The 13,519-nt window shown below is 41.1% G+C and overlaps 1 protein-coding gene across 1 annotated transcript; it reads left to right on the top strand.

Annotated features, from left to right (window-relative positions):
- Positions 1-3,293: 3,293 nt before the first annotated feature.
- LOC150090360 (uncharacterized) lies at positions 3,294-4,319 on the top strand. Its single transcript, XM_090390283.1, has one exon. It carries the CDS (start codon positions 3,294-3,296, stop codon positions 4,317-4,319), a length of 1,026 nt encoding a protein of 341 aa, XP_090246409.1.
- Positions 4,320-13,519: the final 9,200 nt, after the last annotated feature.

Raw genomic sequence — 13,519 nt, 5'->3', positions numbered from 1 at the left:
CTATTGTTTACTATATTTGACTACAGAATCATGGTTTAACTCGGGTGACATGGGACCTATGTATCCTTAGAGCGATGTGGGCCAGAGTTTTCATTGCTACACACCATGTGCTACAATTCTGATCGTTAGATCGTCCTCTTGATGTTCTGCAGAGGGTACGGAGGATTAATCAGAGCAATAAATGTATGATCTGACAGCAGCCTGGTTCCATCTCCAACCCACTGATGCTGAGCCGGCACTTTAGGTGACTGTTCGAGAGCATGGCCATCATATGACCTGTGAAGGAGGGACCGCGATCTTTCTTTAAGTTTTGGTTTAGAGTATCTCTAACTGACTCCTATTTGTAATGTCCTGTTAGAGTTCAAGTCACTCTTCATGAAGGGAAGACTGGCAATATTTCTGATGAGAAACGAAACATAGTATTGGAGTCTTCCCTGATGTCCCCTCCTTAGGATTGCGATAACCACCTAGGGGAAGGAATCCCCAAACTCCCAAGGAGAAGTCTGCTTACAAATAAGGGGATACAACATCCTTGGTTAGTCTCAGCCATTTTTTAATTGCTCATCTAATTCGTAGGTCGAGGGAATTAAGCCTTCCTGCCGTGACTCTGCTTAGAAATAGACGATGAAATAGTCTAGTGATTAGGAAAACACTAAGAATAAAGAGCCTCTCTGCTGAAGCTTTAGGGGGCTCAAGTGAGCCTAAGTTACTTTCGCCGAAGAAGAGAACTTTACCCCAAAGTTGTTCCACTTGTCCAACACATCTGTTGTTGGCAAATCGTATTAACTAGGTAGAAAGGTGCAAGACTGCACTTTAGTCTTCAAATCCTCCCAGAAGGAAGTATAGACGGGATATATTTAAACAAAGGTAATGCAAGGGTTTTTGGCAGTATCATTGAAAATTCTAGTTTGGGATGCAAGGGTAATACAAATACGCGTTTATCTGATAATATATGCAGAGATGCTGCAGAGCAGGTCACGGGGACTTATCCATAATATAAGGAATTTTTCTAGCAGGAATAAGGAGGTCATTATCCTCTTGCATATGATAAGGCCAATGATGTCTAATATTGCTTTCTTGCACCACATGCCTCTTCTAATGCTCAGGCTAATGCTGATTGAGATAGGGTAGTTTTGGGGCGGGGTGAATTCACAAATTTTTTTTGCTTTACACTGGATGGCCTATTATTGCGTACATCCTGCTTAGAATACGACGGATTTGCTCACAAAGTATTGTTTTTGTACCACATTTACGCCTTCGAGATGTGGAAGAACCGCTTACTCTCCAGTCATGAAACCTCTGAAATGGATGCTTTTGAGAAACCAGTTATGTCTTTCGTTTCTTGAATCACGTCTCCTGATAAATTTGCACCTACGATAACACCTTTTTCAAAGTCTGACAGATCACGCGGTTTCCAGTTTCTGACTTCAGGTTACTGCAGTCGAACAGCTGTGCTGTCTTCATACTCAACGAAGCAAAATGCCATCACACCACGCTATGGTTTTCTTTGATTCTGTTTGCATTTATTGTCATTTATTTTTGCATTTCTTCTCTCTGTGATTGTCTTAATACAAAGGCTCGAATTTTTTAGCCAGTTTGTGCATTTTCCGGATAGTACAGAAAGAAAAATAAAATTACTTTTTGACCGGAGAAAGTACAGGGTTGTTAAAATTAAAGTATCCCTATGTAGAGGGCTCTGGAGCGAGTTCTAAGGTTCGTACTGAAGAGAAATTTGGACAACAGGTAGAATAAAGAATGCGCTCGCCACTTATTGGGGAAAAAAAAAAATAGTTACAAAATTTGTCACTGTATGGCGCTGCGCCACTCTATGGTGCGTAACTATCTTAGTTACGATTATGCAAATAACTTACGTTATTTGCATAATCGTAAGTTATTGCCACAGCGCCACTACACAGCTGTACTGTATAAAAGCAAAGCAGTCTCTTCAAAATCATTCAGTAGATGTTTCCCTGCACTACAGCAGCAATGCCAACAACATTGCAGGAAAAGGCGCTATTACTGAAGGCACTGTGCTATCAGAACAGCAACGTTGCACCTGTGGCTATCAGACAATTCCGGCGTCAGAAGCGCATAAGGCCCACGTGGACCTACGACTGTTTGTGCTGCCGCAAAATGATTGCGAAATTTTAAGCGACAGGACATCGTGGTGTTCAACCAGGTAGAGGTCGAAAACGAGTGGACTCCTCTCGTGTTGAATATGTGGCTATGGCTGTCGTGGATTTATCGAGTCAATATCCCTGTGGCAGCGCAAGTGTGCCACTGGCCTTACAATGAATACGACATGTCCACGTGAAGTGGACATGTCGTAGTGGATATCACTTGGCCATGGAACATCCTTTGGAGTGGTGAAGCCCACTTCTGCTTAAATGGACAAGTGAATACGCACAACTGTCGCATTTGGGCAACAGAAAACCCTCGAGTTATTCAAGAGGTTTGGCATTCTCCAAAAGTGACAGCGTGGTGTGGATTTACGGCCCCATTCATGATTGCGCCATATTTTTTTGAACAGGTAACACCGACTGGACCCCGTACCTGTTCCGTCACTGGACACCGATATTATGAAATGTTGGCAAATTTCGCAATACCAGAGCTGCAACAACGTGGGTGACTTCAGGATACCATATTCATGCAAGATGGTGCACCACTCGACATACACCGTTGTGTCCACAGATTGCGAAGGCAACATTTTACAGACGAACGGGTCATCAGCCGTTGTTTCCAGACATCTTGACCACCCTGATCACCAAACCTCACCCCATGCGACTTCTGGTTGTGGGGTTTTTTGAAGAACCAAGTGTCGGGAAGGATGTCAAACTCTGGCAGATCTGAAGGACAGAATTAGACATCATGTGCTGGCTATCCCAGTTGACATGTTACGTTCTCCTGTAGAAAATGCTGTTCTTGAATGGAAACTGTTGTTGGCCAAAATGGAGTACACATTGAACAATTGTAGCACTGTTCAAGTGATTTGTATTGCCACAGCGCCATATAGTGACAAATCTTGTAACTATTTTTTTCCCCTTTTTTGTACCAAATTTCTCTTCAGTACAGCCTTGAAACTAATTCCAGAGCCCTCTACATAGGGATACTTTATTTTATCAACACTGTACTTACGAGAATTCCGAGTAGAATATTTGGTGAAGATGGGTATTATTGTTCGTAATTGTTGAGGAATTGATAACTGTCACGATGGCAAAAATGAATCTCATTGTTTTAAACAAAACCATTTAAACAAATAAAATGGTAATACAAAACATTCAACGAGTTCAGAAATGGCTAAACTTCCCAGGTACAACTTACGCTCGCTGCAGAGCGTAAATTGGACATTAGAGGAAGAGACTCAATTGGCGATAAACGCTCTCTTGAATTCTCCAGAGGTGAATGAAAACTCGCAAACTCACGAGCGGAACATCTGGACTTTTGTCAACTTGTACAACACGTGGAAGGAGGAGATGCGTATAGAATTCGATGACTACGAATTGAAAGATCTCGTTTACACTCCCGCTAAGGTTTGCTTTTGGAAAAACGTTGACGACATGCAGTTGGTCGGACAAGTCCTTGTCAGTTTATATGAATGCGATCGCTTCGAGAGACTTTCCGATCAAGAACTGCTTTATCCTGGAAAAATTCGTTATATGTGGGCATGGCCTGGACACGATTTACCAGACGAAAGGAGCGTGCAGGAGTCCCCCGTGTCCTATTTTAATCGTGTTGCTAATGCAAACAGGCTGGTATTTGGCAGAGGGGCGCGATTCATCGATGCGATCTGTCATGGTAAATCCCGATTGTTCTCATTTAGCTCTTTAAATTGGAGGTTAGACTTGATTCTGTTGTTATTAAGGCTTGGGGCAAATTTCAATGCAAACAGCTTTAAGGGAAATTCGAAAAGTTTAGAAAAACATCTGTGCTACCTTATTTTGTATTACTTGGAGAAGCTCATTTTCAGAGATGATAACGACCCTGAAATGCAACAGCGGCACCATTTCCAAGAAAGGGCAGCCTGTGTGATGTATCTTCTTCGCATTGCTCCTCAGATATCAGTAGCAACTTTACAAAGTGTCATCGGGTCCCCGCAACCCTTAATTCCCAAGGATTTCCCTGCTATGACCATCCTCGATAGGACCATCGAATGGGTACCCCTTCTGAAACGACGATGTTGCAGTCCATCCGAGCTAACTCATCTTTGCAGATGTGCCATAAGACGTACCCTGCATAAAAACTGGAGTCTTCCAGATGGTATTCAGAAGCTTGAACTTCCTTTGACACTCCGAAGATACGTTGACCTTTTAGAAGATTAATGACGGCAGTTCCAGTTCTGTTTGGAAATCTACTCCGACATCGATCAATGCGTTGTGATGTTGAGCAGCTGATTCTAAATTTATGGTTTGTGCATGTTTTAGATTTTATTATTTTCTGTACTAATAAAGGCAATCTCAAATATTCAAGCATTCTTCTAGACTTAATAAAAGAACATTGCTCTCATCTTTGCAATTTGATTAAAACTTTACAAAGCTATTAGACAAGACTGCAATTCATATTTGAAACAGCGAATTCTGTGTTAGCGAGCACACCATTACAGATGACATCCGGAACTATTGATAAAGCATAGAACTGCATTTCAATTCAAAATGTGGCGACGCACCAGTTGAGAAAACCCGGTTAACTCTACTAGAGAGAGAGAGAGAGAGAGAGAGAGAGAGAGAGAGAGAGAGAGAGAGAGAGTATGCACTTGGTATTTTGGAATGCTTCAGCCACAGATTCTGAATGTTAACTTTTGCATCTTAATTTGAATTCAGTAACCGGAATAGTAACTAGACAGAGCCTCACCGGTTGCAGGGTGGATATAATCACCGTCCTTCATACACCGAATTCAATTCGAATGACGCGTGGAATTTTAATGGTTCTTTTCACAACGTCGCTGAGTTTGTCGGTTTCAGTTAAGCGTAGAATTGTTTTTTTGTCCCGAAACTCGGGTCGGAAATTGATGAAAATAATGAACACTAAAACCTAAGTGGAGTGCAACCTGCCTTTAATTTCTTAAAGAATTACAGCTTTAAGAATTACGATCCAAGAGACACCCTCTCCTCACAATTGATCATCGTCGAAGGCGAATGCTGTTGTGTCAGCAACACACTGATTGGACACAGGAGGACTGAAAACGAGTGAACTGGCCTGATGGGTTCTTATACCTGGTGCAACACGCCGACTGATACCTTTGCGTGTTTCGCAAACCACGGGAATCCATGGATCCAGGCATGTGGCGGTGGTCATTTAAAATAGACAATGTTTTGCTGATAACAACTGGAATCCCTGGCGCGTATGGACCTACTTGTGACGCTATTGGCACCTCTTAGGAGACCATGTTCACCCTGCCATGTCAAAACGGGATCTTCCTAGGCAATAATAAGCCCTGCACTGTGCACGAGTGGCTCGAGGAACAGAATCACGGTATCAGCCTGACGTGTTCAGACATCTATTGGAGTCGAACTGTTATTCGTGGGACGGTGGCCCAGCGCGGTATTAGGTAGAAGGTCATACTCACACTCTAAGAATGTTTTGAATTAAAACTCCGGTTGAGGTCTCCTGAAGCTAATCATAGGTTAGTTTGTCATTCAGGGTGAGAGTATTTTGAACAACAATAAGGATTTGGATGTTGAAGAATTAGACATCTGTTTGGCGGCTAATCTTTGTGAGCATCTCAATTATATGAGTGGGTAGGTTCAAGATTACGTTGGAAGAAGGAATGGGGGTTTCCTTTTTCGACGTACAGTAAGGAATGGTCTGATTTTAATTCTTGAATGAATCTCAGTTACCTTACATGTAAGGCTTGGAATCCATACTATCGTGTTAAATAGTACCTGCTGGTACTATTCAAAGATATAATATACACTGGTGTGCAAAACTTAAGGACCAACACTCTATTTCTAAAGGTTACAACTACAAAATCTTTACTTAAAGTAGTCTTTACTGATGACAGTGGATTCAGTCTCATCTGAGATTCTGGACGTCAGCTAATCTGTCGAGTGGTTGGCACACGGTATTACCCCGCAAATATCACTGAAAGGGATCGATATGGCGATCGATATATCTTTCTACTACAGAAGATTTAGGAGAAGTCCGGTTGGCCTGCCTCCCTAAAATCCACTCATGCACACCTACTCGATGGTAAGCCCTGTTACGTCACTTAGGTGGCAACGAACGTGTAGAGTGGTTCGCTGCAAGACGCCTGGTCAGCGTGAAGAGGAAAAGATCAAACCCTCCAGCATATGACAGCACGACAAAACAAATGGCCCTCAGACCCCAGCAGCTTTCACTTCCCCTCTTACAGCAGCGAGAGGATCAGAGTGGAAGCAGAGGGCGCTAAGAATCTCTGGGTACTACCAGGCTGCCACGCACGGAAACTGAACTTGGCCTGTTACAACGTAAGATCACTCATCGGTGAAGACAGGATATTAGAGCTGGAAAAGGAATTAGAAAATGTGAATTGAAATATCATCGGTTTGGCTGAAACAAGAAGAAATGAATCACTTATAAGTTTATCAAATGGAAATCTGTTGTACACCAATGAAAACAGTAAAAGAAGGGAAGGTGGAGTTGGGTTTCTAGTCCATAAAGATTTAAAAAACAACATTTTGGAATTCAAAAGTACATCACCAAGGGTGTCAAGACTAATACTCAAGATTTCTAAGAGGTACAAGCTAAAGGTTATAATGATTTATGCACCAACATCGAGCCATGATGATGAAGAGATTGAAGAAATATACACCGAAATTGAGAGTCTTTTAGATGAGCAGAAAACTCACTACACTATTATTATGGGGGACTTCAATGCTAAGGTTGGAAAAAGACAAAACAGCGCAGAAAGAGGAACTATAGGAAATTTTGGAATTGGTGAAAGAAATAAAAGAGGTGAAAGACTTATGGAATTTGCAGAATCTCAAGGATTGTCAGTAATGAACACTTTTTTCAAGAAAAGGGTGAACAGAAAGTGGACATGGAAGAGTCCAAATGGATTAACAACTAATGAAATCGACTTCATCCTCACTAACAGATATATTGTGAATGATGTTACCGTCCTGAATATGGTAAATGTTGAAAGTGAACACAGAATGGTAAGATGTACACTTGATATTGATATAGGAAAGGAAAGGAAAAAACTGACTCGAGTAAATAATACAAAGCTCTTTGAGATAACAGAACAGGAGAAGAAGCAGTATGTACTAGAACTTAAAAACAAGTTTGAGCTTCTGCAGACTGCTCAGGACCAAGATATCGACGAGGAATATTACAACTTTCTGAAAGTGATAAAGCCCAAGAAACCTATAGGGAAAAAGAAATCCAAAGAAGAAAATATTAGTCAAGAAACACTTGATATGATGAACCGAAGGCGAAAAATGAAGAGCAAGATAAACCCTGACAAGAAGAAATTTGAGTATACTGAGTTATGCAAAGCCATTAGAAAGAGACTCAGAGAGGGCATAAGAAGATTCAACACAAGAAAAATAGAACAAGCATTAAGGGAAAACAAAGGATTTAAATCAGCAGCCATGAGCAGTAATACAAAAAGACAAATGATACTGAAAATGAAGAATAGCGATGGTGTACTTATAAACAGCAGAGAAGGCATAATTCAAATAGCAGAAAACTACTATAGAGAATTATACAAGGAGCGAGGGAATGATGCCAGCAGTGGGGAAGATGGATTGCAAAGTAGCAACACATACGACATACCCGATGTCATCGGGACTGCACTGTGCACGAGTGGCTCGATGAACACATTCAAGGTATCACCCGTCTATGTTGGCCACCAAATTCGCTTGACTTCAATCTAACTGATCTCATGTGGGATGTTTTTAACGGGAAATCAGGCGTATGGACACGCAATCGTCATCTGACACTGTGGAAAGCCATGAGGGCAACATAGTTGCAGATCCCTACGGAAGTGTTCAGACATCTATTGGAGTCAAAGCCTAGGCGAATAGCGACTGTTATCAGTGGGAATGGTGGCCCAGTTCGGTATTAGGTAGATAGTCATAATTCAGTGATCACTCAGTATATATGTTCTGTACCGTATTCCCAAACTAAGAATGTTTTGAATTAACATTCCAGTTAAGGTCGCCTGGGGCTAATCACAGGTTGTCGCTGAGGGTGAGGGTATTTAGAAAGAGAATAATAATAATTATTATTATCATCATCAGTTTATTCAACAAACACCCCTGTACAGAAATTATCTAGGAGGGTGGCTGATACATACATCCAACAAAACTTATCAGAGTGTAACATAGGATAAAATATCAGTAAATACCTAAGATATATAAACATAGAGGAAAAATTACATAGATACAAAAATCATACATTCATAGAAAAATTACAAAATTACAAAACAATATACATATATAGAAAAATTACAAAATTACAGAACAATATATATTACATACAAGAAAAATCACATCGTCATTTACACTATGAAGTGGTCCTCATTTTCATTCTATGAACAAAAGCAGGAATGCCCTCAGTCCTATAAGAGCCTTTTGGAAATATAATATATCGTTCATTTAAGATTTTTACGAGTTCGAGGGCACTTGAAGTCTTTCTTGATTTACGTTCTTCATCATATTTGTAGTTCTGTATACAGATCCGCTGCAGTGAGCTTCCTGTAAGTTTTCTCAACTCATGGCAGTACCTGTACGGGTCTATTTTGAGGTCTTTAAACAGCTCCAGAGTGTTGGTAGGAAACATTCACCTTAATACGTCCGTGTTATTAATAGCGCTTCGGAGACTATGAGGGTTGTGGAAGTGGGCTCTAGTGCGGGGCCTTACTACAAGATTTCCAATTTTAGGGGCATCTAAACACTGTTGGGTTAAAGCAGGAAGGATGACGTTTTCAAAAAAGTTTTAAAAGAGAACAACTGATGGATATGGGTCGAAAGTCTGAAGAGGCCTTAGGGTACTTTTTTGGAACCGGCCGCACAAAGTAGTGATTCCATCTCTGGGGGAGGACTCCATCTCTCAGGATATTTTGGAAAATATGCAACAGCACATCAACAAAATAGGCGCTGCATATTTTTAAAATAAAGATAGGAAACCCGTCGGGGCCGATCGTAGATTTGGTTGGCAAGGAATTAACGGCATTGATGAGATCTTCTCTAGAAATAGTGAGTGTGGATAAAGCATTCTCGCAAACGCCTCCTCTCGCTAAAATATGTTGTGCCATATTTTCCAGCTGATATCCTTGGACATTTTTTGCTTTACTTTCAACTGGCAGCCATTCAGAGCACTCCTTAGCCCAGTGTCCGAATGTGGTTTCTTCCATTTCAAATTTAGCGGCCTTTTTGCTCACGATTGTTTTCGAATGTCGAAGCTTTCTAATAACCTCTTCGTAGCGTGAATGTCGTTTCTTTTTCAAGAAAATGGCCCTTTTTTCTTGTAGTCCGTGAAGTCTTAATCCAATCCTGATTTTTTTCCATCTCCTATAAGCCTTTTGCTTGGCCACAAACGCCTGTTTTAAATACTCGTTGAACCACGGTTTAGTTTTGTCCGCGAGCCTTACTTCTTCTGAGGCACAAAGGTCAGCAATAAATAGGAGCTCTTTCTCCATCAATTTGGCAGCTCTTCCACCGGTTTATTGTATAGAGCATTCCAGTTGTAGGTCTTGAGAGGTTTTAAAATAATCCCAGGTCTAATGAACTTAAGAGTATATCTTCTTGGTTTGACGAGTTTGCTCATCGATGCGTTGCTCACCTGCAATATTGGACAGGGAAATTTCACAACATATTGGGTTGTGATCTGAGTGGAATTTAGTTTGAGAGGTGACATTTTTTATGTTTATCAGATTATGATATAATAAATCGAAATGCTGCTCTCTCCTAGTCGGAAGCGTATCAAGTAGGGTCAAGTCCTAAGGTTTGGAGGGTTGCGTCAAGGTATTCTTTAGCTTGATCGTGTCTTGGGCTAGGCATATTAAAGTCACCAGTTACAATCATGGGAATATCTGTGCCAAGATTCTCTGAAATCCACACAAGAAGCTCGGTCCTGGTGTCAGCACTGTGTTCCGGCGGAAGATAGATAAGGCAGATTTCGATTTCTTGAACCTTCCTCCTGAAAGACGCGGATATGCCTTCAAAGTTTGCAGACTGACTTGGTTTAATTTTTGTAGGATGCAAACTTTCGTGATAAAGGATTGCAACTCCTCCACCCCGCTTATCTCTTCTGCTGTTCCCAATAAATCTGTAACTGGAGGATTGTACCAGCAGATCCAGTTGCCTGTTATATTTTAGCCAAGTCTCCACTATACACATAAAGTCACATTCTTCAAGGAGTAGGCAGGTCTGCAATGTGTGCAGTTTGTTAACAACACTTCTAGCGTTCTGAATAAAAAAGCAAATGGTGTGGCATTCTCCAGAAGGGGCATTCTGTTGCTTTAGTGGCTATATAGGTTAATGCCTACTACTGGTTCTCTGCACGTATGCGGTGTTCTTTTCTCGACATCTTTTAACTAGCGCTCCCACCGGCCAGTTGTTGTCTTCAAGGATTAGATTTAGGTCATCAGGAGAGCATGTGAGCAAAAATGATGCATAAGAAGGATGCCTTGTTTTCAGCTGTCTTACTTCTGTGTGGACTCCGCATCCTGGAGCAAACATGGATTTTATGTCATTCGCCTGCGTGTTCGGGGCAAGCCTAATAACAAAGACTTTCTCTCGGGTTCTGACGGCTGTAATATTGACCCTCCTTGCCAATTGGCCATCTGTAGGGAGGTTTGTATGCGCTGTATCTACATTAAAATTGTAGTTCGGAGATTGTGTAGAGGGATAAGAGTTATTATTCCGGATCTGGCTATTGTCTGATTCTGTTCCCTCCCATAAGTCTTCTGAGATGAGGTTTTCCTTGTATTCCCGTTTGATGTTATTTCCGCATATGTCAGCGTGGGATACCTTTCAGGGCACACGCTATCAGCGTCACATATGGCCGGAGAATAAGAGCAAGATAGGTCCTGTGGTAAGGGAGATGGGGAGGGGCTCGGATTGGGGCCTTAGATTCTTGTTGCATATATTCTACCAGGGACTGTTGCTCATGATTATCTATCACCGGTGGTTGCTCGATAAGTGCTCTAATTTCTCTGTTTCGCTGATAGGGAGTGACGAGAGGGATGTTTAATATGGCATCTTTTGGTCTATGTCCCACTAATGGTTCCGCATTAATAGCCGAGAAGGGGGCATGAGCTTGGGCATCCTGTCCGCTTCTATGGAGTATAGCCCCATCCTCTTCACCTCATCTAATGATTTGGATATCCTCGTGGGTAGCGAAGCAGTTGGTAAAATCGCACCGGTTTGCAAAGACCTGAGTTCGAGTCCCATCGATCGTTACGTTTGGAAGTTTTATGGGCTTTTTTCACAATGTGGTTGAGTTAGCCGAACTCAGGCAAGGAAAGAAGGGGGTTTTCGCCCAGAAACTGGTGTTTTTTGTCCAGCAAACAGAAAAACCGACCTCAGAACTCATGTAATATACTGAGCAAAATGGCCGTAGTCGCCAATGCTCCTAAAATCCTACTACAACAAAATCCTACCACTACAGGGATTTGGACATTTGTAGGATTAGATATCTGTTTCGGAAGTAATCTCTGTGAGAATTTTAGTTGTACGGGGAGGTGGAAGGAGGAATGGGTGTTCTTTTTTCAAGATAAACTTATTATGGTTGTTATTTTTTTTAATCTGCCCTCTAATACGCTACTTTTGAAAATATGAAGATAGACAATAACCACACACGTAGTTATTGTATATCTTCATGCTTTTCTTTTGGGTAATATTGTTAGTTAATACCTATAAAGAAAAATTGTTTCTATAACAACAACAACATTTTCTGTACCTGCCAGAAAACGCAGACTATACAAAGTTAGGACCGAGGTGTTCTTGAAATCCCATTGGTGAGCTTCGACGCGAGAAATTTTTATATTTTTTTTTTCTCAGAAGGTGGCTGAGTTAGTCAGTCTCATCAAACGTTACACTGATTTTAAGTCCAAAAGATCGGATGTTTTCTTCCAGAAAACTGGAGATAAAACCCCAGACCACAAAATACACGCAGTTTGTAGACACACTGTCCTGACACCTCATAGCCTTAGATGCTTTGAGGTAATCTTAGATAACCTCATACTTAGCAAAATAATTCTGTCTTCTTGGGCACAGCACGATTAACACAGTCAACAGTATTAAGCATTAATGGTCATGTAGTAGTAAAAAATCCAAGTTTTTTTTATCATAGTTACTGCTTGGGATAAGAGCATGGTTTAAGTGGAAGAAGAGAGAGAGAGAGTGGTTATCACTTGGAATTTCTCTTCGTGGACTAATGTTATTAGTGGTGTTCCCAGGGTTCAGTGCTGGACCCATTGTTGTTTTCTATATTTAATAATAATCACTAGGGGGATGCTCACGCTTCTTTTGATAAAATAAAATAAAATATAGTACAGAAGCTTTCGACACTGTGTGTGTCTCTTCAGCTATGAATACATAAATACGTTACATATGGAAGTCAAGGATGGTACCGCGTGGTCATGTTAGATAAACAATGCGTGTGCACGAGGTTTGTCTAGCATGAACACGTTTAAACAGAAGTTTGTTTTACCACAGTAAAACAAGCTTGTGTTACGTATTTTTGTATTTTTTACGTATTAGCATGTAACCCGCATCCCTCTTCTCCCATTGGCTGAATAAATATAACTAGGGGGAAAATTATTTTAATGTATAGAAAGACATTGATGCAGATATATCAGGCTTAATGTCTTAGTTTGCTAATGACATAAATTATTATTATTATTATTAACATCATTTTATTTCCACATCAGTGGGCACTACAGAAAGACCCTGGTTAGGCTTCACGGCTGAACGTTATGCAAATTCCAGTTGATTACATTGATTGGAATTACAAGAAATCAGAACAATTGAAAATACAGAGAAAACACACACACACACACACACAACGGGAATCCAGGAAAGCCTTGCCTGGGAAATACTTCCACATAAAGATAATCATTCATGTTTATAGACTTCTTTCAGGGTGTCCTCTCCATAGCGCTTCCAGCTAGAGAACGATCAGGCATCAATTCCCACCGAGTTATACATTCCGGACGTATTTGCTGGAAACACTGCTCTAATGTATTGCACGTTTGGCAGGGAAGTTTGTGGACAAGGTGTTAAATTGCACCGGGTTCGTTCTGAGGTCCGAGGATGTAGAAACGTCCCAGATATCAGGAGAATCCATTTGCCTGCATAGAAATTGTGCCAAGATGTAGAGATTCCTCTCTTTGATGATGGGTTCCCAGAGTTTCATGCCAAGGTTTGCATAGAGCACGCTCCTAGAAATGGTAAAAGGACAGCCTATTCCCTGTTTAGCCATCTCAGGAGCCAATATTCAACAGAGCGATATTGGTATCAAATTGCTTCGGACGTATTCCAAAAGGAACAGTCGAGGCCTAAGATCGACCAACTCCTGCCGGATTGCCCGATGT

This window comes from Mastigoproctus giganteus, chromosome 2, assembly GCF_048544385.1.
Source record: "Mastigoproctus giganteus isolate SK-2022 chromosome 2, ASM4854438v1, whole genome shotgun sequence".
Taxonomy (NCBI): Eukaryota; Metazoa; Arthropoda; class Arachnida; order Uropygi; family Thelyphonidae; genus Mastigoproctus; species Mastigoproctus giganteus.
The sequence above is the reverse complement of the archived record's forward strand: the minus strand, read 5'-3'. Positions and strand labels throughout refer to the sequence as shown.